Source organism: Balaenoptera acutorostrata, chromosome 7 (assembly GCF_949987535.1).
Source record: "Balaenoptera acutorostrata chromosome 7, mBalAcu1.1, whole genome shotgun sequence".
Classification (NCBI taxonomy): Eukaryota; Metazoa; Chordata; class Mammalia; order Artiodactyla; family Balaenopteridae; genus Balaenoptera; species Balaenoptera acutorostrata.
In genome coordinates this window covers 44524098-44550542 of record NC_080070.1, presented here as the reverse complement: position 1 = coordinate 44550542, position 26445 = coordinate 44524098, and the positions used below count along the sequence as shown (strand labels likewise).

The 26445-nt window shown below is 44.1% G+C and overlaps 1 protein-coding gene across 4 annotated transcripts in view; it reads left to right on the top strand.

Annotated features, from left to right (window-relative positions):
- BMPER (BMP binding endothelial regulator) overlaps positions 1-23657 on the top strand; it is a 378272-nt gene extending 354615 nt beyond the window's left edge. For all 4 annotated transcript variants that reach the window (XM_057550081.1, XM_007175215.2, XM_057550080.1 and 1 more), the window contains 2 exons: positions 12172-12302; positions 22296-23657. In XM_057550081.1, coding sequence (XP_057406064.1) covers positions 12172-12302; positions 22296-22477 — 313 coding nt within the window. In that variant the 3' untranslated portion in view covers positions 22478-23657. The remainder of the gene's footprint in view (positions 1-12171; positions 12303-22295) is intronic.
- The last annotated feature ends 2788 nt before the right edge of the window (positions 23658-26445 follow it).

Here is a 26445-nt window from a genome sequence, read left to right as displayed (position 1 = left end):
TCTCTTGGATGTCTTTTTCCCTGGTGCAAAACAAGTTCAAGTCTCCTTGATCCTAAGACACACACACACACACACACACACTATACTTGGCTTCCCTTCAAACTATTGCCCCATTTCTCTTCTTCCCTTCACTGCCAGCCTACTGAAAGAACGGTCTTCAGTCAGTGCCTCACATATTTTCCACCTTCAGTACATGTCACGATGATTTCTGTACTCACCACTCCCATGAAACTATTCCTGCTAAGGCCATCACTCATCTCCCAGGTGCCTAATCCAGTGGCCAGTTCCAGATCTTCTTCCCCTTGGCTGTGGGTAATACTGAAATCCACGGGATGCCCACTCCTCCTTGAAACTCTCTCAGGCCATTTAGCCATCTGCTTCTCATTGTTGACTTACCAGTCATTTTATCTGCACTTGACTATAAAACATTGATAAATGATTCATTTGGAAAAATAGGTTTTGAGCATCTACTCTCGACCAGGCACTGCACCAAGTCTGGCAAAAGATGGTGAGCAAAACCTGCCCACTCTGGAGAGTAGTGGGGTGGATGGAGGGAGGCATGAATCCCACAAGGACATGGTTGCAGGCTGTGACAAGGGCCATTCAGGACCACCACGAGAATGTTTAGTGGCATCCTCATCTAGTTTGGGGATCTCGGAAGCCTGCCCTGAGAAAGCTTTTTGCCTGCATAAAAGGAGGAGGAGGAGTTTTTAACCAGGAGAAGTGGGGAGAACATTCCAGTGGAAGGAATAGCATGCACTATATTAGGCAGTGAGATATAAGGGAGAGAGCACGGACCCAGCATTGCTACTTACTGAACAGTCTGATGTTAAACAAACAAACAAAAAACTACTTGACGTCTTTGGGTCTTATTAGTTCTCTCTTCTGTTAAAAATTTTGCAGTCATAATTATATGTGCTCATATTTGCAGTGCACGTGGCATGTAGCAGGTACTCAGGAAATGTTGCCTCACCGCAACCCGAGCATTGCAGGGCCTTTAAAGCGATTTCTCCTTAGTTGCTTCTAGGAAATAGGCCTCGCATTCCATCTCTCTGGGGCTTATACAAGGGTGCTGTCATTCCAGCAGAGGGTGGGGAGCTGGTGAGGAAGCGGTGGGCCCAGGGTGCTTATGATTTGGGTTTGGGGAATGTCTGATCCCTAAACCTCTTTTCTGTGACTTGAGAGTAGCTGCGTGCCAGCTCGCATTGATGGGGGTGAGCTCTCAGGAAGGACACTTCTCCTGTTAGGTCTGGTGGACTGTGTTTCCCTTGTGCAGCCAAGCTGCACGGACTATGGAGTGCAAAAAGCCCTTCCTTGCACGGTGATTGGATGTGAATGCTAGTTGATGGTGGAAGCTCTCGGCGGATGCTTGATGAAAGGCACCCAGAATCTGAAAAAAGTTCCCCGCCGCGCAGCCTCCTCCAGGGGCGGCCGCCACTGCCGCCCTTTCATTAGCGCACGTAGTAGAGGGTTTGTGGGGCTTGGCAGCCGTCCACTGCCTAATGTGAAAAAGGCCCTGGAAGCATCGGCCCCTTTGAAGCAGCTGGGCTGGTGGCGGCTGCTGCGTGTGGCTGGGGTGTGGCCTCCAGATGCTGGACGCCTTCGCTCTCGTGGATTAGCCTCGCCGCCCTTGTGAGAAGCTCTCGCCATAGCTGCCCTCTCGGCGGGCAGGCGCGGTCCAGACAGGCAGACCCGTCCCGGAGCTGCAGGGGCTAGAAGTCCCCGAGAGCAGAGGCGAGGGGATGCCACCCTAGAGCGTGAGAGAAGAGAAAACAGCATGCCACTTCCCACACCCTCCTCACTCAGCATCAGCTGGGCTAGGACGCCAACCCCGGGGTTTCCGCCTTGGCCGCCTCTCACCTTCATTTCCGGGTGTGGATGAATTTCTCCTCTTTAGGGACGGCGGTGGTGGGAGTGGGAGTCTCTTTTCTCCCTTACTTTTCATGAGAATCCTATGAGAGATTATACAGGGGAAACTGGCATAGGAAGGGGAAGGACTGTACCCCAAGTGACACAGCTGGGGCTTTCACCCGGGGGTGGTGACTCCACGGGGCTCTTTGCCTCCTCCTGCTGCCTCCCCGCGACTCCCTAATAGCTGTCCTGTGGGAGCACCTGTGCGGGCACACTTTCCTCTCCCCGGGCCCAGAGATGAGCAGGGGGTCCCGGCAGTGCAATTCAAGGAGGCTTCCTCTCCAGAGCTGTCCTGCACTTACCGGAGCCCCAGGCTGAGCCTCCTTAATTGTGCTGCCTGTTGCCCGCTGCCTTGCCCAGTCTTGCCCTCCTCACCACACCGCGAATGTCTCAAATTTAGAGCAGGGTTGCTTTGTACACAGCAGGCACTCAACTAGTGTTGGTCAAGTTGAATGGAACAGTTTCAAAGATGATGTGTATCTGTCTGTGTCGGGGGAGAAATATGATGAGACGGGTCACCCCAAAGAAGAGATATTGAGATTTTCTGAGTAAAGAGTCCCCTCTTGTTCCTGGAGGGTCTTTCCACGTATGAATATCACCTAGTTTTAGCCCATGTTTAGACATAGTCATGAATACTGGTACTGTAAGGGACCTGCTTTTTTACTAATGAAGAGGCAGGAACATGGATGAATATTGGCATCACGCTGGCATCGTCGGCCTCAGATTGTGTTACCGCCTCAGATGCGGGAGAGAGTTTCTGCCCTGCTCACGTGAAAGGTCTGGTACTCTTTTGTACTTGAGATTTTTTTTTGTAAAAACCAAAGTATCTGAAGCTAGATGCAGTGCATAAGGAAGATGAGATGTTACCAAAAATGGACACGCTTCTGGTCTGTTACCATCGATGATCCACCTCGCTTGCCCTCCTGGCAGGGTGCACCTCCAATACCCCAACCCCTCCCCGCGCCGCGCAGGCACCCCGCATAGGCGTTCATGATTATGCAGGGATTTAGTCCACCAACCAGCCTTACGATTGTTTTACAGTGAGCATGGCAGTGATGGATTGGACGTGTTTAAGAGAAAAGTGATTGATTTTCTGACAAGCAGCCATTTTTATGTTCTCTTTTATCAGCCAGCCTCCCCCGGAAAAGTGAAGGGTAAGAAGCAAATGCTGGAATAAGAATTACGGTTACTTGACGCTCTAACTCTTGGCCACTAGAGGGGGGTAGTGACCAGGCTTCCTCTCTCCTGTGATGAATGTGAGACATCTTTGCCCAAACTGAAATAACGAGTGACAACTCAGCAATTGTCTGTTCATCAGCTTTTCCCTTCGTGGAGCCAGTGTTTCACACTCAAGCAAAGGTCGCTCATCTTTCCGAAGAGGAGTATTTCCAACCATGTTAGTGTGTATAGAGTTTTTGGCTTTGGCCCCTTTAAAGTCGTAGCGCTTGGGTGTGGGGCAAATACAATGGTGTACACACCTTCCCCGACCCTAAGGCACAAGAAAACTATGGGCATAGGAATCGTAGTTTCCACATATGATCTGATATATGGCCTTATCAAGGGAGAAAATATTTTAGGTTCCAGAACATGCATGATGGTCGTTTGGTCTCTCTTCAAAGCAAGTGTGAGGGACTCCTGTTAAAATTGGCATCTATGGAAAATCATAAGCATTGCTACCCTTTCAAGGAGATCTCTGTGTCCACAGACACCTCTTATTCCACCAAAACAATCGCTGGCTTTAGAAGGGTGTCCGAGGCTGATGCCCATTTCTGGAACTCCTACGCAACACGCTAGTTTCTGCCGTGTAGGTCATGGCATTTGCCTCCTGGGGAGTGTTGTGAGGATTAAAGCAAACAGTATTTTTCAGTGTCTGGAGAATGTAAAATCGGTGCACATGTAGCGTCCCTAGGTTTTAGGTTGGAAGTACGTGTAAGTAGGCCGTGTGCACACGACAGGAACAGAGTCCAGGCAATCAAAGGGGTTCCTTGTGAATAATTATCAAAATGGTTTGGTAGGTTATTTCCCTGTTATTTTGGTAGTTGGATTTTTATTCTTGTCAAGGCAGGAAGAGAGCAGTTACAGAGGGAAGGACCCTGAAGGCAAGAAGGTGAAAACACACGGGGCTGAGTGGGGAGCTCAGGGAGATAATGGAAGAGCCAGCACGGGCACCAGCGCACGGAGCGCGTGTGGCACCAGGTGTCACACCGAGGAGTTAAGGTTGGAGATTATGGCGATTGGAATGCCTAAAAGAAAGAAATGCCTTAACAGTAGACCTGCCAGGCTATTCTGTGAGGAACGAGGTCTTCAGGAGCAGGCTCTGTGACTGCCTGTCAGGGACTTTTTGTTTTGCTTTTTAACATTGGAGTTTGGGTCACATGATTGTCAAATCTCAGATCTGGTGACTTGGGCTTTTACTCTGAAAACCCTGTGCCCTTATAGTGTTGAGGAGAACCGAGGTAGCCGTTACCAAGTTATGCTTGGGATTGTTTTCTTAGGTATAATGTGACATGGGTATGCCTTCTGACCTCTATTACCTCTAGAGTAACTGGAAACTCTGGGCTTTTCCTGGGGCCCCTCTCTTTGCCTGGAATTTCCTTTTCTTCATTCTCTAACTAAACATGATTCCACAGATCCTTCAAGACCCAGTTCCTGCGTCTCTCCTACTCTGTGAAACCTCTGGACACCCTGCCCGCCCCTGTGGAATTAGTGGCTCTAGCTGCCCATTGCTCTAGCTGCCTGCCCGTTATAGCAGGCATTACATCATTAAGAGTCTGGTTTTTAGTATCTGCACAATTTCCCCTTCTCAGTACGGTGCATCTCTGTTCATCTCCGTGCCTCTCATAGTGTCTGGAACAAACAGGGCTCAATGAATTCATTCTTCACACTAAGGAGTGGGCTCAGGGTCCAACAAGTGTGTGTGTGTGTGTGTGTGTGTGTGTGTGTGTGTGTGTGTGTGTGTGTCTTTTGGTGGTGGTGAAAGCTGGACTGCAGATAAATTCAGGATCCACAACCAGAGAAACAGCTGGCCTCCCAGAGTCTCCTGCCCTGTCTCCTAGGATAGAGTTCATGAGATGCACAAGCCCATCCAGAAATGCCTGACCTTGCTGTACTGGCCTGGCAACCCCAGGCCGCCTGGAACCAATATTTAAGCCAATATTTGCTTTCAGTTATTCTCACCCGTAGTTAAGCCACGGTAGTGCCAAACTGTGGCTAGCCCAGGAAGGGTCTGCAGGGGGCAGCAGGGACTCCCTACTGGCTGGCTCTGCAAGTTTGCCCCGCACTCCCATTGACAACTCACTAAAGCAATCTCATAGTTCACGGTATTGAATCTTTGGGCCCTGTTTTTTAGGTCAGAGTGTGGGTTTTTTTGTGAAGGTGTAAGGGTGCCCATATACTGTAGTACTGAGGAGAACCGAGGTAGCCACTACTGAGTTACGTGTGGAGTTGTTTTCTTAGGTATAATGTGACATGGATACTGACCGTGGCTACTACCTGTGGTTACTTCCATGTAACTCAGGTTAGGGAGGTCAAGGCAGAAGTCAAGGGTTAAAGTAAACGTGAAATTTTAAGTAGGCTCTTGGTAGCTAAACACATTCTGTCCATCTAACCAGGACCCTGTCTCACGTAGCCTTTCCCATCGATTCCCAGGCACTAACAAGCCTGAGATGCCTTCACTTGCTTCTGTGAACTTTCCAGATATACGGAGCAAGGAAAGCCATAGGACCCCAGTGTGGTTTTCTAGTCATCTCCCGGTCTCGTTCTAGTGTTGCTTCTAGGGAAGCCGACCTCCAGATTAAACAACATAGCCCAGCCAAAGACCCTTCCTGGTGGCAGAGGGGAAAGCCGGAGCTCCGACTCTGGCTCCCAGATGGGGCTGGCTGCTGTCACTCCTGGCTTGCCCTTCTGTGTCCCCAGAAGCAGAGTGTGGAGAGTTCCCAATGGTTCATATATCTGTCTTCAAAACTGTGTTTGGGTAGCAAAGTCATGAGCACTTGCTTCTGTCTGGCAGCGGTGGCCCTCATGCCAGAAAAAACACAGGGAAAATCACTTGGTATGCTGTTGCTAAGAAGCGGAGAGGTGTTGGATGTTTTGATTTTAGCAGCATTGGAGGCTTGCCTTTTTAGTAACAAGAAGAGCTATAGGTTGTTCCTACAATATTGGATATGTGCTTTTCCAAAAATGTGTCATGAATGCAGAATTCTCTCATCAAATCCTTTTTTCCACCATTCATTAAATTAAAAAGAAATCCTCTGGGATACCGGAGAGGGGTGCAAAAAGTTCAAAATGAAAACGACGGCGGAAAGGTTCTTGTAGAAGCAGCTTCATTCCTAGGTGGCCGTGGCCAGCAGCCCGCATGCCGTGGCCATGTTAGGCAGTGGCCAGCAAGTAGGGGCAAGGATGGATTCATGCCCTTCAGATATTGGTGTCCAACTGTCTGACCCTGTGCAAGCTGTGTGAAGGTTATCAGGCCATTCTCATCCACTTTTGATGATTCACTGAATGTTTAATGAGCTGTGTGTGCAAGGCACAATGCTTGGCTGGATGAGCGAGATACAGTCCTCCCCCTGAAACAGGGAAAGAGGTAATTAGGATTCAAAGGGTCTGCGCAAGAATAAAGGTGTGGAGGGGATAAGACCCAATAGAAAGGGGATAACTTTTCTTGGGCCAGTCAGGGAGCACCACGGAGGAATTTGAACTGCCTTAAAGGATAGGCACCTGACTTTTCCAGTGGAAAAGACAAGGAGGCACATTCAAGGCAGGAACAGCAAGGCAGAAGGAAACCTGAGGGTTAATAAGACACTCATATGTGACTGGATAAAAGAATGAGTGGGGAAGAAAGAGGGATGATCTAGATTGCTAGGGACCTTGACTTTTTGAGGCCAAGAAATTTGAACTTTTTCTTTAGGTGCCCGGTAAGACACCAGGAGTGAACTTGATCTTAATCTCACTACACCTATCCATCCCTCTGCGGAGGACAGGGATGGTTTTCCAACATAGATGGAGCTGCATACTTGGTACCACCGTCCAGTACCAGTAGGACTTTCTGCAGTGATGGAACTGGTATAAGTGTCCAATATGGTGGCCACTAGCTGCATGTGGCCACTCAACACCTGAAATGTGGCTCGTGTGACTGAGGAACTGAGTTTTAAATTCTATTTAATCGTAGTTAACTTAAATTTCCATTAAATAGCTCCATGTGGCTAGTGGCTACTCTCTTAGAGCTTTGCAGGAGGCAGTGGTTGTAACTTGAGGGAGGGAGAAGAGATGAGGAGGGCTCCCCGGCAGATAAATTGTGATAATTTGTATTTCAGGGAGGGGAGGGACCACAGGTGGGCTCTGATACTCGTACTCTGCTGGGTGCTATGAGGAGAAGCCTTCAAAGGGTCTTAGTGACACATGGCACACGTACATAAAATGGTTAGAGAAGGGAGGCAGGTGGTGTGACAGAGTGCTGGCAAGCACGGCATCAGCTCCCTGGGACCCTGCAGTAGTTCTCGGCGTCCTCTTTCCATCTCTCTGCACCATGCAGCTATGCAAACCCCACAGAGCAAGAGTCCTGCCTGCACCTCTTTGCTGTCGGGAAAGATGCCAAGTGCAGGGAAGATAAATCAGAAAAGCATTTCTAGATACATGAATTAAAAACTCCTGTGACAGGGGCTTCCCTGGTGGCGCAGTGGTTGAGAATCTGCCTGCTAATGCAGGGGACACGGGTTCGAGCCCTGGTCTGGGAAGATCCCACATGCCGTGGAGCAGCTGGGCCCGTGAGCCACGATTGCTGAGCCTGCGCGTCTGGAGCCTGTGCCCCGCGACGGGAGGGGCCGCGATGGAGAAAGGCCCGCGCACCGCGATGAAGAGCGGTCCCCGCACCGCGATGAAGAGTGGCCCCCGCTTGCCGCAACTGGAGAAAGCCCTCGCACGAACCGAAGACCCAACACAGCCAAAAATAAAATAAATAAATAAATAAATAAATAAGAAAATCCTTAAAAAAAAAAAAAAAAAAAACTCCTGTGACAGAAAGTATGCTTTAAAGGGACTGCACAGGCCAGTGCTCTTTACCTGCAGAGCATTCCTGGTAAAGCTTAATTGCAGTGCAACCTGTGTTTTCCCTCTGGTGCAATGGGTGGCGGTGTTTTCTGACCAAGAACTCAGCATCAAACAGAACATGACTGACAGAATAATGCCATGAAAGCAGAGAAGCCAAAGCCATAAATCTCAGTAACTACTGAAAGTGATAACATTCTGCTACTGAGTCTGTAAAATGAATATAAATGTAGATATCGGTGAATACTGACTAAGGAAAGGACCATAATCTTCCATTAACATATAAAAATTTAACTCCACTGTGTCATAAATTAGATTTTCCTCATGCTGAATTATTAAGTGTGATAAACAGGAATTGAATGACAATAGTTTTGCCCCTCCCTGAAATTTGAAAGGCATATGAGGATGCTTTTATTTTCTCTTAATAAATTCCTTTGTAACCAGCAGAAGCATGCATAATTATTCCGTTATCCATTCCATCCTCCTGGATGTCAAGTTCACAGCATCAGTAGATCAATGATGTGGAAATCTGAGGACAACATAAAGTGAATCAAATCACAGCCTATGTCAGGAGGCTCCCCCCCCCCCCGCCCCCAATCCACAGATTGGAAAGATTTTAGCTGGAGAAGTATTTAATAACTAAGATCTACAAACAGAAACTCTGTTTTTCTCCCATTCTTTATTTTCTCACTCTAGCTCCTAAATTTGGAATTAAGTATTAATATGTCCTATGTCGTTCTTTTTGTTGTTTAAAAAATACACTGTGATTTTTATCTTTTTAGAAAGGTGATATGTGTTCATTGCAGAAAATATGGAGGAAAATAAAAAGAGCCACCACTCTGAGTTGACTGTTATGAATATTTGGGCGTATCTATTTTCAGTTATTTTTGTTTTCTGTGTGTGACCACACAAGACTGAAACAGTTTTGCTCTTTTTCAGTTAATCCTTCCTGAACATTTTCTAGCATTTTAAAATATATTTCCTAAACATCATTGTAATATCCATAGAATATTTCATCATAGACGTCACCTAAATGTATCTAACCAGGCCCCTATTGTAGGCAATTTAGGTTATTTCTTTTTCTTTTTCTTTTCTTTTCTTTTCTTTTTTTTTCATTTTAATAGCATTGTGATGAAACCCCTGTATATAAAGTCTTTGTCCACATGCGTTACTATTTCCTTAGATGTGGAATTTCCCTATCAAAGGATAAGAACATTTCTTAGGGCTACTTATAAGTATTGCCAAATTGCTCTCTAGAAAGATCTTCTAGTGGTGTTATGAATATGAGTGTTGAGATTAGAAAGACCTGAGTTCAGTCCTGGTTTTGCGGTTCCGGGTCTGTCATCAGCCATGTGACCCTGGGCAACTTGTTAGCATCTCCAAGCTTCACTTTCCCTTTCTGTTAAGTGAGCTAGTAATACGACCTGCCGACCTGCCTCGTATCCAATTCTGTGTGGAGTAAATGTGGTAATTCATGTAAAAACTGAGTAGAGCAAAATGCTCAAGATAAGAGCTAACAGTTTTACACTTTTCCAGCAGAGTATGCACTGTCTATTTCTCCATTCTCTCACAAACCCTGGGCACAATTTTGCATAAAAATCAACTTGACAAATGAAAAAAGACATAGTTTTAACTTCTTTGACAAAACACATCTTTCAAGCCTTTAGAAATATGTGACATATTTCAAGTCAAGGGCTGACTTTGACAAACGTCTTTCCCTCAAATATTGTTTCTCATGAGTGGCAATAGAATAAGTAATAGAAGAAGCCCAAATCTTCCTTAGTTTTAAAGAGTAGCTATATAATTGATCGTGTCTGAGGGCCCAGAGCAGTCTGTCGGTGGGGTTGAGTACGTGTACATAGCAATTATTAAGTATGTGCTTAGAACATTTTCTCTCAACCGTCTCAGTGAATTGGATTTAGCTGTCCAGAATTTATTTTAAACTGTATAAATAGCTTCATAAGACAACTGGAAGAAATAAAGAGAAAAGAAGGAAAACGTTGGCCAGCAATCCCTTCACACAAACAAGTTAAATTCTGTTTGTTGACTGTCCACACAATTTTACAGAATGGCATTAGACTTTCTTTCAAAGCAGAGGGTGCATTTCCTCCTGTCGAGATCTTTTCCATACAAGTACCGTCATTTCACCAGGCCCACGAGCTGCCATCCCACTCCTGTCACGTCAGTGGGAGCTGAGCACAAGGGCAAGAGACCCATACCCCTGGGCCAGGAAAGAGGGTGCGTGACAGATGGGAAGCAGAAGTGGGCTTGGAGGGCAGGACCGGGGCAACTGAAAATGTTGCTGTGAAGTCTGAACATGAATGTGACCAGTGTGGGTTAGTCTGAAATAAAAACCGAAACAACAAAGGAAACGATGTTGAGGAGGGTTCCTACTCAGACATTTAGAGGCTGTTTTAAGGACAGGCTTTATTTGGCTTTTCTTGGAAGCCCGGAGGCTCCACATGAATTTAAAGACACAACATGTGTGTCTAATACTGGAAAGGCTTTGCTGGTGAACACAGTTTCACAGGTTTTCTGTAATACAAGTGGGGAAGGTATTCAGAAATACAGTTTTGATTATTACAGAGAGAAGGGAGCGTAGTTTTTTTGTCCTGATTATTGTGTCTTAAGTACCAGGCATCAAATGATCTCTCATTGGATGAAATGGAAGCACTCTTGAGGCTTCAGATCCATTTCTCTTTTATTCCAGTTTAGTTTCCATTTCCCAAGGCTGTGCCCTTGAGTGTTGAAATGTAATAACTTTGAGGGTACACGGTGAGTCTACTGACTCTTTAATATGGTTTCTGCCATTTAATTCTTGTTCAGAGCAGGCAGTGCACCAGTTCCACCCAGAGCTAGCAGGTTACTCTCTGTAATCAGGTATGTACACGTCTCACACCAAGAGGCAATGCTCACATAGTAACATTGGATGACCATGTCCTGATCACTTTTCAAGATCATTGGTGCTATTTGTAATCTTGAATATTATTTTTTTCTGCTTCCAGCCTTGAATTAGATTCTGTCAGGAAGAGGTTTTGCTGAACAGGGTATGAAAAAAATAAGGGTAGTCTAATTTTATCAGTCTTGGGCATCTTGCATAAAATGTTAAGTCAAAATTGTTAGACAGTAAACTTGCTGGAAGATGAAGACGAGGATGGTGGTATGCTATGACAAAAAGAGCACTCGTCTCGGGAGGCGTAATTTAATTCACTCTTTTGTCACTTATTAATGTGACTTTGGGCCTATCTGTTCATTTGTAAAATGAAGTTTTCATTTATAAAACAGGGACTGTGCTACGTCCTATTTAGCACTCAGTGACAGACTGCATGTGAAAGTCCTTTGTAAACTGTAATATCATATTCCAGTGTGAGGTTGTTATTATGCCTCCAAGGTCAGCATGTTTGAAAATGTATTAGTTTGTATTTAAAACACATTTCAGTTCTCTTTACATCCTGGCCCATCATTTCCATATTTAAACTTAAGCAACAAAGACCTTGGCTCAGTCGCCTTTATCTTTCAGTCTAATTAGGGGCCTGAAAGTTTTGCTTTGTTTGGAATTTGTCACCCCATGTTCTAAAGAACGAGGTTCAGTGTGTTCCTCAAAAGACTAAGATTCTAAGATGTTGCAAAATTGAATCCTAATTGTTTGTCTTCAGAAAGCCATGAGATTTTATGCTTTCATCAAGTTGGTCACTATTTGGGTTATATTGTAATAGAACCTGTTATTCATATATCAGAGCTATTCACAAAATGGCAGCACCTTGAATAGGGACTATATTCTAAGAGCTGCCTTCCCAACGTGGTAACCAATAGGCATATGTGATTGTTTGCAACTAAATTAATTAAAATTAAGCCAAATAAAAAATTCGGTTTTTCAGTCACACTGGATACATTCCAAGTGCTCAATAGCTAGATATGATTAGTGGCTACTACTTTGGACAGTGGAGACTATAGAATATTTCCATCATTACGGAAAGTTCTATTGGCCAATCCTGCTCTAAAAGAAAGGGAACCTGATGTCACATTATTCAGAGGTATCCAGTAAGGTTTCATGCAGAATTTTTATATCATTTTTAGGTTTCCAGCCTAAAACAGCAAGCTTTAATGTCCAATCAAGGGTTGACATCCACCCACCCACCCCTTTTCTCCAAGCTGCATTTAGGACATTTGATAATTTGACATTTTTGAATGTTCATTTCTTTTTATTGGGTCCCTTAGGTCCTGCGTGACAGATATGTGTGAATGTCCAGTCCATAAAAACTGTTACTGCGAGTCGTTCCTGGCATATACCCGCGCCTGCCAGAGAGAGGGCATCAGCGTCCACTGGGAGCCTCCGCAGAACTGTGCAGGTGAGAAGCTCCGGGCCGATCCAAACATCAGAAACTCACTCCAGTGCCCAAGATAGCAATAGAAGAGACCTGAGATGTGAATGGTCACATGCTCCCTTGGCCAGAGGGAAATCTTATCAGTGGCCCACCTGGATTTCAATTCGATAAAACACGGGGGCTTCCCACTGGGCAGGATAGAAAGCACTTCAGAGAAATGCTTTGTGACAAGCACATTTGAACAATTTAAGGATTTCCACTGTTGCAAAATCCTCCTAACCTCAAGCTACCAGCTGGATGTGCTTAGCACGTGGACAGTCACAGCTGTGGTTTAGGTTACGTGTGGAGCAAAGGAGATTCCGGACAATTACAGTCATTTAAGGTCTTCAGGATAAGTGTGATTTTTTTTTTTGAAAGAGAGAGAGAAAAATGGTTATACAAACGCTAGTAGAATGTTCTTTTCCTTCTGAGAGATTGCTCTAATAGTCGTTCTAGCTCTTTGATCTCAGGCAAGTAAATTGGCTTATTTGATATCTGTAAAACGGACTTCTTTGTTCATCCCAGAAATGTCTCTTACAAAGTGGGTAAGTACTAGGCATTGAACAAAGCACTGTGGGCACTTTGGTGACTGTAAGAGATGAGGTGAGGTCCCCGTCATTGAGGTGCTGGCAGCCCAGTGGGAGAGCCAGACAAAAGTAGCAAGTCGAGCATGGTAGAGACTTGCTAAGTGTGGTTAAGGGCGACGAGGAGGCAAATAGGGCAGAGCAAGAGAAAACAAATGCAGAGGGGGTGGGCGGCTACCTAGATGGTGAAGAGGGAGCGCGTCTCTGTGGGGATGATACTCCAGCCGAGCACTGAAGGATCGGAGGGACTCAGGGCAAGAGATCTATGCGGAGGAAACGTATCTGAATAAGATAGCTGCTCTCAAACTGGAAGGGAGTCAGCGTGGAGGGCAGGGGAAAGAGGGGCACAAGATGAGAGTGGAGTTGAAGCCAGAGCCGGATTGCAGGACTCTGCAAGTCTTGGGAAGGAGTCTAGCTTTTATTCCAAGAAGAATGGAAGCCACTGACGGGCCTTAAGCAACCCTCCTTCTGCTTTTGAAAGGTCACCCTGCGTAGAGGCTGCTGTGTAGAGAATACACTGAATAGGGCAAGATTGAAGGCAAGAGGCCATGGCAGTCTTTGGGGTGACAAAATGATGGCGGCTTGGATTAAGATGGAGGCAGTGTGTGGAGGAAGAAGAGAGATTTTAGAAATATTTTGGAAATGTACAATAATACCTACCCTGCAGAGTTATAAGCATTAGTGATGCTATAGCATTAGTGAGCAGAGTGCTCAACTCATTGAAGATAGTCAGTAGTAACTGCCGCTCTTATTTAGACCTGAAGATGAGATGACTAAATGTTTGTCTTTTACTGCAAGGGTTTGCAAATGTTTTTCTGTAAAGGACCAGATTTGCCTGGTAGGGAGAGACTGGGGTTTGCAACATTCTACACGAATACTAGAAACCTTAGCTCTGCTATTAGAAAAGAAGGCAGTTCATGGCACTGCTAACTCTAGAGGGTCTATACCGGTGGAGGGCAGGAGCTGTCATCCAGTTGGAAGAGGGCTCAAGAATTGCCTTTGTCTGTATTTTCAGTGCATGGACATCGTGTTCACTTAGACAGTGGGTCTCAATCTGGCTGGACATTGGAGTCACTCTGGGAGCTTAAAAGATAAGCCAGAAAACTATGCCTGGGCCCCTTGCCGAGATATCCTGCTTTAATTGGCCTTGTGTATCATTTGAAACCTCTCAGGAGATTCTGACCTGCAGCCAGAGTTGAAACCGCCGAGTTAATTTGTATGCTTATTTGGGTGGCTCTGGGGGAGTAGGACGACGAGCGTTTTGGAGGTTACTAAAGCTTCCTCAAGCCACCCCTTGACACAGTCACTAATCCATGTCCTTAAAAAGCTCTCAGACCCTTTTATCTACTTGTGAACTTCCCTTTTGGTTTTGCTCTCTCCTCTGCAAGCCCAAGTCCAATCTTTATGTCTGAGTTCACTTTCCACGGCAAGAGTGCCTCTCTGTCAATGCTGTCTTCCCAGAGGAGGATTGAGTTGATAAAAAATAACTCATTTTAAGGTATGGCTGAGGCTCCTGAAAGGTGAGACTAACTGGCTTACCTCCCACCTAATGCGTCAGTGTGGGGTAGTATAGGAAGGGCAGGGTTTTGAGAGACTGGGTCCTTCCACCATACCTTGAATATGCCCGTCTCCTTTTCTCTACTTTGAAATGAATAAAATATATGGACTCAAGCCCCAGCCGTTCATCCTGGTGTAATGTGGGGCTCAGCAGAACTTTATTAATTTTATTAGCTATGGTGCTGTGATGAGGATCATATCAGATACGGAACATGTGAACCCTCTCTTCCTGATGCCAGGCTGTATTTAACACCCGTTCAGTGCACGCAATACATTTGAGGACTACACTTTCCCCCCTCCAGGATCCTGAGTTCAGGGACTGAATCTCAGCAGCTAAAATTACTTTTCTAATGGAAAAGGAATACGGCTTCTGAAAGGTTCCATTTACCTAATTTAAAATTAGCAGAACCATCTGAGTGAAGTATAACTCTGTCAATGTTTGATTGCAGGGGAACCTTTTACACACACACACACACACACACACACACTCACACTGCACTTCCACAAATTGACAGTTGGTATTTACGGAGATATGCAGCATCTCTCAGTAGATTCATTTCTGAGTCATCTGGAATATTGAAGACTATAAGAATACTCTTTACTAATTTTTAGTTCCCAGATCTTTTGACTTATGACAGCACTTAAGGCCACTTAATACTGAGAAGAGAAATTTTCCAGGGTAAAATGCTTGGAAGTTGAACAAATAAGAAGCCAGCCAGGCAAGAACCTCTGAATGAACAAGTGACATCTCCCAGGCGAGGCTGGATTTTAGCACTAGCATGACATATGAAGTGTATGCCCACTAGCGGTGGCAAGGAGGACTAATGAAACTCTAGTTTAGTACAGGAATTACTAAGTACAATACAATGTGCAGAGGGCTATTGTGAAGGTCTCTAAAAGTTTCATTAATGACCATTTATATTAATCTGTACTATTTTCTAAGCACCTCCTTTGCCCCAAGGACGATACTAGAACTTTGTGTTACATTTTATCTTATTTAATCCCCACTCTAATTATATGTTAACATTCTGTTACCCACATTTTACTGTAAAGGACATTAAGGCTTAGCATATTTCAGTACTTTGCTAAAAATCACAGAGGTGGAAACTAAGAAAGCTAGGAATCAAACCTAGGTCCATTTGCATTATAGCCACTGTTCTTAATTATTATGAGAACACAAATAAGCAAGTGCACTGTAGTAAAATATATATACCTATGAATATATATTTATTTATGTAAGCATCCACTAATTTATGGAAATATGTGTTGTGTAGATCTTTACAATTTCTATTCACTTGTTCCTTATCATTGATACTTGTTACTTGGTACCTTCTGACTCTATAACTTTGCTATGACCTTGCTCCTGCATCTTACTTTGCCATCCTTAGTAGATTTTCTGCCAACCTCCCTGTAGGTGCCACTACTAATTGTCACTGCACTTGGAGGAATACATTTTCTAAGTGGGCAAGGGGCTGGGATATTCAGAGTGGTATGTGTGTTCCGGCAGCACATGAGATAGTCTGCTGGGTTCTGTGAGCAGTTTCCTCCTTGTTTTATTCTACAAACTCCAGGTGATTCTGGCCCCTGCCGTGCAGCACCTCTGCTCTACTTATACACACTCATCTTTCCCTTGGCTGACTGGGAAAGGATCCTGTACAGGATTAGGAGGTAAGGTCAGCACTGTGACCTTCAGCACAGTAGGGGCACATGGGGACAGTGAGTTCCAGAGGGCACAGATCTACACTTATTGAACGTATTGATAAAGTCAACACATGGCGCCTTTATGGGGTCCCACAGAAAGTAACGTGTAATGGTCCTTGCACGCATTACAGAGTAGCTGCTTATGTGCCCCCTTGAGAATAAATACCTGCTAACCCTAACCACTTTGGTAGTTTCCTGGTTTTTAAAAAATGTATTTGATCAAATGAAGCCTTTTCAAATGCACCTGTGCAAATCATTTATGTTGTAAAAAGGTATTGTTTGCCTTTTATAAGTTTGAAAAAAAATAGATTCACAGAGGGTAATAAAACAAGGTCCAAGTCAGGATTAACTTTCTAGGATCTTCTAAAAGTTGTGCCAGTTTGAAGGCAAATTTAATCATGTCATCCCCCCCATTTAAAACCCTTGCAAGATTCCTCTTCCTCAAGGCTTACAGCCCCTGCCTACTTCTCTGCCTCTGTCTCCTCCCACTCTCCCACTCAAATCCCATGCTCCCTTCCTCCAACAAAGCAAGGATCCTCCCATTTCTGATTGGGTCATGGCTGCTTGTTGTTGCTGACACCCCCTTACCCCCTACCCCCCACCCCCACCTTGGCTCTCAGTGCTGTCTCTGCCTGGGAAACTCTTCCTGCCATTGTCTGACTGACAATGTCTACTCACCTTCTAAGACCTAAGTGGGATCTATTCTCTGAAGTCTTCCTGGATCCCTACCCAACCCTCCACGTTGAGTTGATGTCTCTCGTATTCCTCCACTGTTCTTTGTTCTCACTGCCTAACGTGTACATCTTGCACTTAATTAACAATCTGTTTATGTGCCCCCTTCGCCTATTTGGTTGTAAGTCCAGGCTCCTGAGACTGGAGGTCAAAGATGATATCTGATTCACATTGGATTCCCTGGCCTAAGAGAATGCCTGCCACATAGTAGATACTCAGTAGATGTTTGTTGATTTAATTTGAATTGAATGGAGATGATGAAAAAGATCCTTTTTTTTTTCCTAGTAGTTCTTCGTTTTCAACCTTCTAATTTCTACCTGTAGATGGTGAGGGAAATTTCAGTGTTCAGTAGTCAAAGGTAAGATGTCACAGAGGAGCAGTAGAAAATTAAGTGGTGGAATTAGAAGAAAGAATTGAGAGGTCAGAGAGAGGAAAAGACATGGGAGAATGCATGTCTATAGGAGAGGAGGGAAAAGGAAGAACATGGGTGGGAGAGAGGAAATTCTGCCGAGTTTTCATACTAGAAGGGATCTTTGCAAGATCTGAAAGGGAACAAAGTATCTGGAGGGAAAAGTGAGTTGAACGAGGCATTCTGGAAGCAGCAGAGTGGAAAATGAACTTAAGGCCAGCCAAATGTAATCCAGCTTGGGAACTGGGATGATGGATTGAACATCATTAAGATGAAATCATCATCCAACAGGCACAGACATTTATTAAGCTGCTCCTCTGTGCCTGGCCCTGTGCCAGAACTTTGCATCGTAGAAGACAAGGACTCTGCCCTCAGGAGTCCCAGCCTCAGTGGTTCATTCTGTTCAACCAGGGGTGCTTGTTGTAGTGACCCCTGGAACCTTTAAAATCTACAGCTACCCAAGGCTTCACTGTAGACACAGAGCAAAAATCTTTAGGGAAGGGGCTGAGGAATGTGTATCTTTTAAAAGATCCTCAGGAGACTCTTGTGAGTATCTCTGATTAAGAACTACAGCTGCACAGTAATTGGGGGATTAAAACAAGTAAACGTAACTATAATGTGAAAAGTGCTGTTGTATGAAGAGGGAAGGGTATCCTGGGGGAGATCCAGGTAGCTACTTGAAGGAGGTGATGTTTGAATTAAGACTTGGAAAATGATTGGTTTGGGAAGAGAATCCAAACAGATGATAATCAATTTCAGAGCTTTTTGACTGGAAATTAGAGCTAATACTGTAGTAACTGATGAAGAGAGAAAGAGAGGGAAGGGAAGAGAGAGGAAGAGAAGGAAAGGGAAGAGAAGAGAAGAGACTGTCAGGGGAAGAGTCTTGGAGGCAATTTGAACATTTAGTGCCAGGGAGCAGGTAAGTAAGCCCAAGAGAGAGAAGGTGTTTGCAAGAAGTTAGCAGAAGAACCTAGAAATTTCAGTGTCATAAGATAAAATGGACAAAAAGACTAAATGTTTTGTGGTGAGATCATGTGAGAATGGGGACTGCCTCTATGTCCGTGGATATGGTCATTGTGGAAAACGTCAGCAGACACTGCTTCACTAAAATGGTGGGTGAGGAAGGTAGGTCACCAATGGTAATTCATGGCACAGGAACTGGATAAAATGACTGTGAACTTTTCTATGAAGTCTGGAGGTAAGAAGTCTGATAGGTGAGGGAATATTTTGCTAAAGATTAGTGTTGACCTGAAAATGTTTCCAATATTTAGAGGATGGAGCCAATAGAGACAGAGAAGATTAATGTGCATGGAGAAGGACAAATAATAGAGCAAGTTTCTGGAAGAGACAGGTCAGAAAGCAGAAATGGCAAATGAAGGCTGGGTGCCGATGAGGAGAGGCAGTAGGGAGGTGGGTTAAGGTGCTCCTGCAGATGTCCTAAGTCATCAATAAGAGAGGATGAGTGCGCTGAGACTGGGAAGAGCTCCAGTAGAGTTTTCGGTGGAGGAAGATGGGAAACAGCAGGAGCTTCCATTGTGCACCTACTTCCACTTTGGAAATATTCGTTGCCCTCTTCTTTGCTGAAAAGGCGTGAGTCTCTACAGTGACTGAAGCATGAATGTGAGGGTTGTTTACAGGACCAGTTCTCAAACTTGGCTGCCCATTAAAATTAACTGTGCTGGGGAGTATTTTTAAAATTATTTTTAAAATACTGATAACCTGGTTCTACCTTCAGAGATTCTAATTTAATTGGTCTGGGGTGGGGGTCCAGGCATTGGGAAGTTCTCTGTCGACCCTGATTTCCAGCTTTGAACACCACAGATCCATAAAAATAGAACAACACATGGATACAATTATTTGTTGTGAATATGATATTCAGCTAGGGTGTTTCCAAGTTATTAGGCATGTCCAATGTATAGGATATTCTATTAATCACTGAAAAGAGAAAAAGAGAACATGGAAGGGATCCGTGAAAAGTCAAAAGATTATCAGAAATGCATAAGTTAAGAGATTTAAAGAAGAAGAGTTAAGTTGATCCACCCACTCACTCATCCATCTATCAATGCATCAATCACACAGCAGCTCTCTGAGTCCCTTCTATATGTTAAACACCACACTACTGCTGAAAATAAACAAAACAGCCCTTCCCTCAAGTAGCCTAGATTTAGTTGGAGAAAGAGAGGACAAGGAAATGGATGATTATAATTTCATGTTGCAAATGCAGGGATAGAGGTGGGCACCAGGTGCTCTGAGTATACAGTCAAGGGACATCCTATCCAGACAAGAGAGGCAGGAGAAAAGGTTGGGAACTGAGTCTAAAAGAGGGGAAGATAGGGTGAATGGTGGTGACATTCACCGAGCTTGACGGTGGCACTAGGTCAAGGCAGGGTCTTCAGGCTTGGCTTGGCTCCAGGAGGTTCCGAGTGGCCTAAGGAATAGAATGAAATTATGAGAAGCCAAAACAACATACTAGAGTTCCATGGTGGAGATAACGTTAGGGAAAGTAGCCTTAAAGAATAGTAGTAAACTTTTACTTATCCACTGTGTCAGTTAGGATTCAGGCAGAAAACAAGTGGCACATGCGGTTTACTTAATTGAAGTAAGTTTCATAGATGGACTACTTTAAAATAGAGAAGTAGCATGTTGGGAAATAAGGAAAAGTCCAGTGCCCTGGAAACGAACTGTTTTTACTCATAATAAGCTGACACCACATGTGTGGGTTTTTTTTTTTCCTCACACCAACCAATTCTCCAACACTCTGGACACCAACTGGGTTGTCCTCAAATTCCATTCAATTTTGAGACTAACTGCCCAGAGTTAGCATGGGCCCCCACAGGTTTACGGGCTCAGTCCCACAAGACGCCTCACTTCAGGTGCCCGTTGCAAGTACTGAGTCCCTAGGTTACCCTCACGTCTGCTCCACTTGGCTACAAGGTCGGGGGAGAGAGGTGTTCTCACAACCGCCTCCCCTTTCAGCCTTAATAATTTACTAGAATTGCTCACAAAGCTCTGGAAAACACTTATTTGCTCTTACTGGTTTATTATAAAGGATACAAATGAACAGCCGGATGAAGAGGTACAGAGGGTAAGGTCTAGAAGGGTCCCAGTGCACAGGAGCTTCTGTCCCAGTGGAGTGAGGACACCATAATCCCAGCACCTAAATGTGTCTGCCAGTTTCCAAGTTTTCTGAACCTGTCGTTAGTCATTTAGGGCTTTGTATGGAAATTTCCTTATGTAGGCATGATTGATTAAATCACTGGCTGAAAGTGATTAACTCAATATCCAATCCCTCTCCCCATCCCTGGGAAATGGGGCCGAAAGTTCCAACCCTCTAATCATGCCTTGGTCTTTTTGGTAACCAACCCCCGTCCTGAAGCTATCTAGGGACCCTAGGCACCAGTCCTTACCAGCATACAAAAGACACTCATCACCCTGGAGGTTTCCAAGTGTTCTACGAGCTGTGCGCCAGCAACTGTAGACAAAGGCAAGTGCAGCTGGAGGCTGGATTGTTATTTTTGTTCTTCAAGAGGATTCTTCTAAATCAGCGGTCCCCGGCCTTTTCTGGCACCAGGGACTGGTTTCGTGGAATACAATATTTCCATGGACCGGCGCGGGGAGGGGTTATGGTTTTGGGATGATTCAAGCACATTACATTTATTGTGCACTTTATTTCTATTATTCTTACATTGTAATATATAATGCAATAATTATACAACTCACCATAATGCAGAATCAGTGGGAGCCCTGAGCTTGTTTTCACTTGCCACTCACTGATAGGGTTTCGATATGAATCTGCAAGCAATTGATTTATTATGGTCTCTTGTAGTCCAACCTCTCTGCTAATGATAATCTGCGTTTGCAGCCGCTCCCCAGAGTAAGCATCACTGCCTCAGCTCCACCTCAGATCATCAGGCATTAGATTCTCATAAGGAGCGCGCAACCGAGATCCCTCGCATGTGCAGTTCACAGTAGGGTTCGTGCTCCTTTGAGAATCTAATTTCACCGCTGATCTGACAGGAGGCTGAGCTCAGGCAGTAACTCGAGCGATGGGGAGTGGCTGTAAATACAGATGAAGCTTCGCTCACTTGCCCGCCGCTCACCTCCTGCTGTGCGGCCTGGTTCCCTGTTCTAAATCCCTACATGTGTCAACATTCCTACTCCTGAGAATGAGGGGTGGCGCCTTTGATTGTCACTGGAAGTAACTCAGATGGAAAAGTCCACGTGTCATAAAACTTCCAGAATGTTGGCAGTATTTTTTTCTGACAAATGTATTCCTGAATTTCAGGAAGTCTCAGAATATTGTCAAAATCATTTCAGCTCCAAGTTAACAAAGATAGTAACTTGCTATGATTTGGCTACATCATCATTTTTACGTTCTCTGACCAGCCAGCCAGCCTCTTCCCTCTCCCCAGTCACACATCTAATTTTTCTCCATTGGTCCCTACCCGACTCTTGCTCAATTTGTCTCAGATTGATTAATTCAACACATGATCACTAGATTAAAATATGTCACTCATTTCCAATACCCTTGGCAGGTTTTTTCCCTGTATGTGTAATTCTGTATATTTGAATATCGAGGTGGTTGCAGAAATTATTTTTATTCATCTCAGTTCAATAGCTGGAAGAACTATTCGGAGTTAACTTTTCATACTATTCTCAATACCTAAATAACCTATAGATTTCCTTGTAGCTTGACTAATGTATAGTTTGTCCTATCTGGGAATAAAGCTTTTTCATTTTATTTTATTTTGAAGTTCGCTGGCCCAGCAGGTGGATCTTGGATGTTGTTTTTCTAGGTGCAGGTGGTTCCTAGAGTGTATGGGCAGTGTTGGGTGTTTGTTATTCTTTTGTTAGGATGCAGAGTTGCACCTGTGCTGTGGGGAGACCAGTGCCATGAGTGACATGAGCCTTCGGGAATGGCATGGGGCTGAGGGTGAATTAACCTGGCTCTAATGGCTTCCCCACATCTCACCTACGTCACCTCCTCTTTTTCAGCCACCCAGTGTAAGCACGGTGCCGTGTATGATACCTGTGGCCCGGGATGTGCCAAGACCTGTGACAACTGGAATGAGATCGGTCCCTGCAATAAGCCGTGTGTTGCGGGTTGTCACTGTCCAGCAAACTTGCTCCTTCACAAAGGAAGGTGCATCAAGCCAGTCCTTTGTCCTCAGCGGTGACCTTTGTTCCGCTCCTTCAGACTTTGAACCTGGTGTTCTTGACACTGAGGTGGAAGAGCCAATGAAAGACTGTGATATTTGTGTGCTGATTCTGCAAATACACACGCAGAGTATATATGTGTACATATATAGATATATAGATATATTCAGAAACACTTCATCATTGATATAAACTATAGGTGGATTATTATATGTATATTTTTTGCTATAAGACATGTATTGTTTCTAGGATCCTAATCTGTAAGCCATTGAATACATTGTATAAATAAACCAGGTGTTTTTAATTTAATAAGGCAGCATGCAGACATATTGGATGGCTTTACCATCACATACATTTGTCATTTTTAAGAAGTTTTCTAAGAAATCCAAATTGCCTGCCTGAATTAATTTTTGATTTGAATAGGATTTGCAGTTGAATGGGAAGTGTGTTTTTCTGGAGAAGGGCAGATTTATCTAGGGGCATTTCATGCTTCCAAAGAAGGGAAAGTATGCCTGAGAAATATGGCTAGTGATTGGCGACAGGCTGTAATGGTGCATGTAAAGCAAGGGGTAGGCTGTTAGACTTTATTGGGTCATGGTCTGATATTATTTCCAACACTGATTGGCTGGTTGCCAAGAAATATATATTTGTCACTAGAGCATAACCGAAGAATCAAATGATTTCTTGCCATCTTTGCATATTCCTTGAGTCTCCTAATTTTATATGTGTGCATGATGGATATGTCCACCGCTATGTCCCACACTGAGATGATGGCGTGTCTGGATGACTTGTTAGTTTTATTGAGGATGAGCAGGTATTTGAAGAAACTGTTGCACAACGTATGACAAAATATCCATTTCTCTGAATCTCACAGCAATTTAGGATGAGCAAATCCAATGAGTTAAAGTAAGCTATCTCCATTTTGTGACTATTCCATGTATGAAATGAAAGCCTTTATTTCTAGAGGATTCCTAGACCAACACTATTTGGCAACAGTGAATTTGTCCTAATTATTAGACAGAAAGAAAGGCTTTACTGATCGGTTGACTTAACATCAGTACAAAGAATGGTCTACATGCTTGCTCTTACTACTGGTCACCATGTGATTTTCCTGACTTTTGTTTTCAGTTGAATAAGTGAACATGTCAACAAAACAAAACCCACTGATGTCTAAAAATAAAATGTTCTGCATTGTAGTAAATAAAGGGCTTAAGATTTAAAACAATGCATTTTCTATTTCAAGATGTGTCGTGTTATACTTTACAAATAAGCTATGGCAAATTCAGGTTCATCCATTTTTAACAGCTTTATTTAGATATATTTTATATACCCTACAATAACTCATTTTTATAAAGTGTTATTAATAGATAATAGCAAACCTCCAAAGTTTTGACAGTCAGCATAGTGCCATTGCTTGTTAAGACATTTGTGTTCCTGTTACATATATTCATGACAGCTAAAGGATTAGTTTGGATTTTTTACTGGGGCATCTCCAGCTGTTCGAGAAAATTGAATAAGTCACACAGTGTAATAGTGATTGTCTGGGACACCAGGGACTGTGGTTGTCATTGTTGTGCTTGGGCCATAACCAACCTCAGCATCTGGGACCCAAGGTAGCCAGTGCTTCAGTGCTGCACTTGGAAACGGGGCTTTGATGTAGGAGACTTGGGCTCCAGGTGTGGTTTGTGACCTCGTCCACAACTGTTTAAGCATTTGGGGCCATAATTTGTTTCTCTGAAACACAAAGAGGCTTTGTAGTATATGGGCAGGGTTGAGGATCAGGAGACCTAAACACTCTGCCACTAGTGAGATTACTTGCACAGTAACCTGAGACACAGTTTGCAAACCCTTTTACGTTCCTAGTTTTTGCTTTTTGAAACCTTCTGGAAATTTATTTCCAAATATTTTCAGTCTGCGGTTGGTAGAACCTGTGCAGATACGCAGGGCCAACTGTAGATCGTGCTCAGTAAAAGCAAGTTCTTTTTCCTCTCCCTGTGAAAATAAGAATGTTTTGAAAGTCCTAAACTAAAAGTTTTGAACTAGGAGGAAAAATGAATTGTTGACATTTACAATGGCAATTTTTGTGAAAAAGGTGGCACACTGAGAATTACCAGTTCTTCAGGTGAAAAGCCACCCCTTTAAACTCGCTGAGTGTTTCCTGAGTATCTGACTGTAATAGGGAAGAACAAATCTGACTCCATATTGGATCCATTTTTTTTCCTTTAACCTTTGTATTCTATTGCTTTCCCTGCAAGTTGAGAATGTTGCCTCTAGCCTGAAATATACAGGATACCCCATTCTCAAGGCTCTGATCTTTCAAGGTATAACACTTCTCCATTCATACAGAGATAAAACGTTGCAGAACAGAGAATAACATTTGTCTTGTTGGAGGTTTATAGGAACATTGTAAACCTATGTGACAGCTGCAATAACAAAGGATTTTGACACCAAGAAGTTTACACCAACCAACCATACCCCCTCCCCTTTTCGTATAAAAGAAGCCTGAATTCTAACTAGGGTAAGATGGTTCTTTGGGACCCTAGTCCACCATCTTCTTGGTCTGCAGGCTTTCTGAATAAAGTCGGTATTCCTTTGCCCCAGCAACTCGTCTCTTGATTTGTTGGCCTGTCATGTGGTGAGCAGTACAAGCTTGGACTCGGTGACATGACCACTCGCCTGTAAAAGGGCACCTCCCCTCAATTTGAGAAAGACCAGTGGTTGACTCTTTCCCCACCTTTTGTTGAACATGAAAAAACCATTTTGACTGGAAAACTCTTTCTTACTATGAAATATTTCAGACATACAAGAAGGTGTAGAGAATAATGTTGTAAACGCCCATGAATACATTACCCTAATTAAGAAAAGTAACTGGTAGGTCGTCGATACATTTTTCTTGCATAAATCAAATCACATCAATCTCATGGTTGCAACAGCCGCATGTGGAGTTTTTCCTTGCTGGGTTTCTGTTCACTTTGCTACTGTTTGTCACTCAAATGCATCTGGATCTGACAAGTATCAAGGATGTGAGTCTGAATGCTCTTGGTGTGGGATAAAGAGATGCCTTAGGGGACAGGCACCAAGATATTTTAATTAGCCATCTTCTGCAAACATAACCCTCAGGAGCAAGCAAAAAAATGTCTCTTATTCTAAAGCCTGAAGTATCAGTACAAGCCTTTTAAGAACTCAGGATTTTAATTTTGAAAAATGACAAGGTTCAAGTGGCCCAGAATGAATTATTAGGGGAAAGAAACTAATGCTGGTGATTATGTTGACCCTGAATTAAGAACCCAGACATTTAGTCCTTTAAGGGGAGCTTTTGGGCTTTAGAGCTATGTTGTTACACAGGATTAATTAAATCAATCAAATGATGAACACTTGCATGAGATCCATCTTTACTGTGTTTCCTTTCAGATGAATTTTGAGCAAGCCAGCTTTGAAAACATTAATGTGGAAAATCTGCATGTAGAGATGCGCCTGAATTAAAGGATAATTCAGAGCGCGACTGGCTAAGGAAAGGGGGAAGGGTGTTCCAGGTAGAGGGAGAGCAAAGCACTGGGGCAGCCAGCGGCTCTGTACTGTGGCTGGACCACAAGCAGCGTGGCCTGAGGGGAAGGGTAAGCACATGTGTGGAGCGTCCCATGGTCATGCTAAGGAGCCTGGGTTTCATCTTTAGGGCAGTGCTTCCCAAAGTGTTTTACGTCATAGTGCATTCGGGAAATAACATTTGAGTAGTGAAGTAAATAGGGCTGCTTGCCTCTGGAGATCACATCTGGGGACATCTTAGGTCCAGTCCAACTGCTCCAAGAGTGGAAGGGATGCCAAAATCCCTGTCACCCCTTCCCTACACAGCTCCCAGTGGGCTGTTGCTCCAGATGGGAAGGTCTGCTCCAGGGCAGATCCAGCTGGGGGGTGGCATTAAGCAGTGGAGTGACGTGATCAGAGCTTTGTCTCAGTGAGTGGAGTGGAGGTGGGTGTTTCAGCCCAAAGA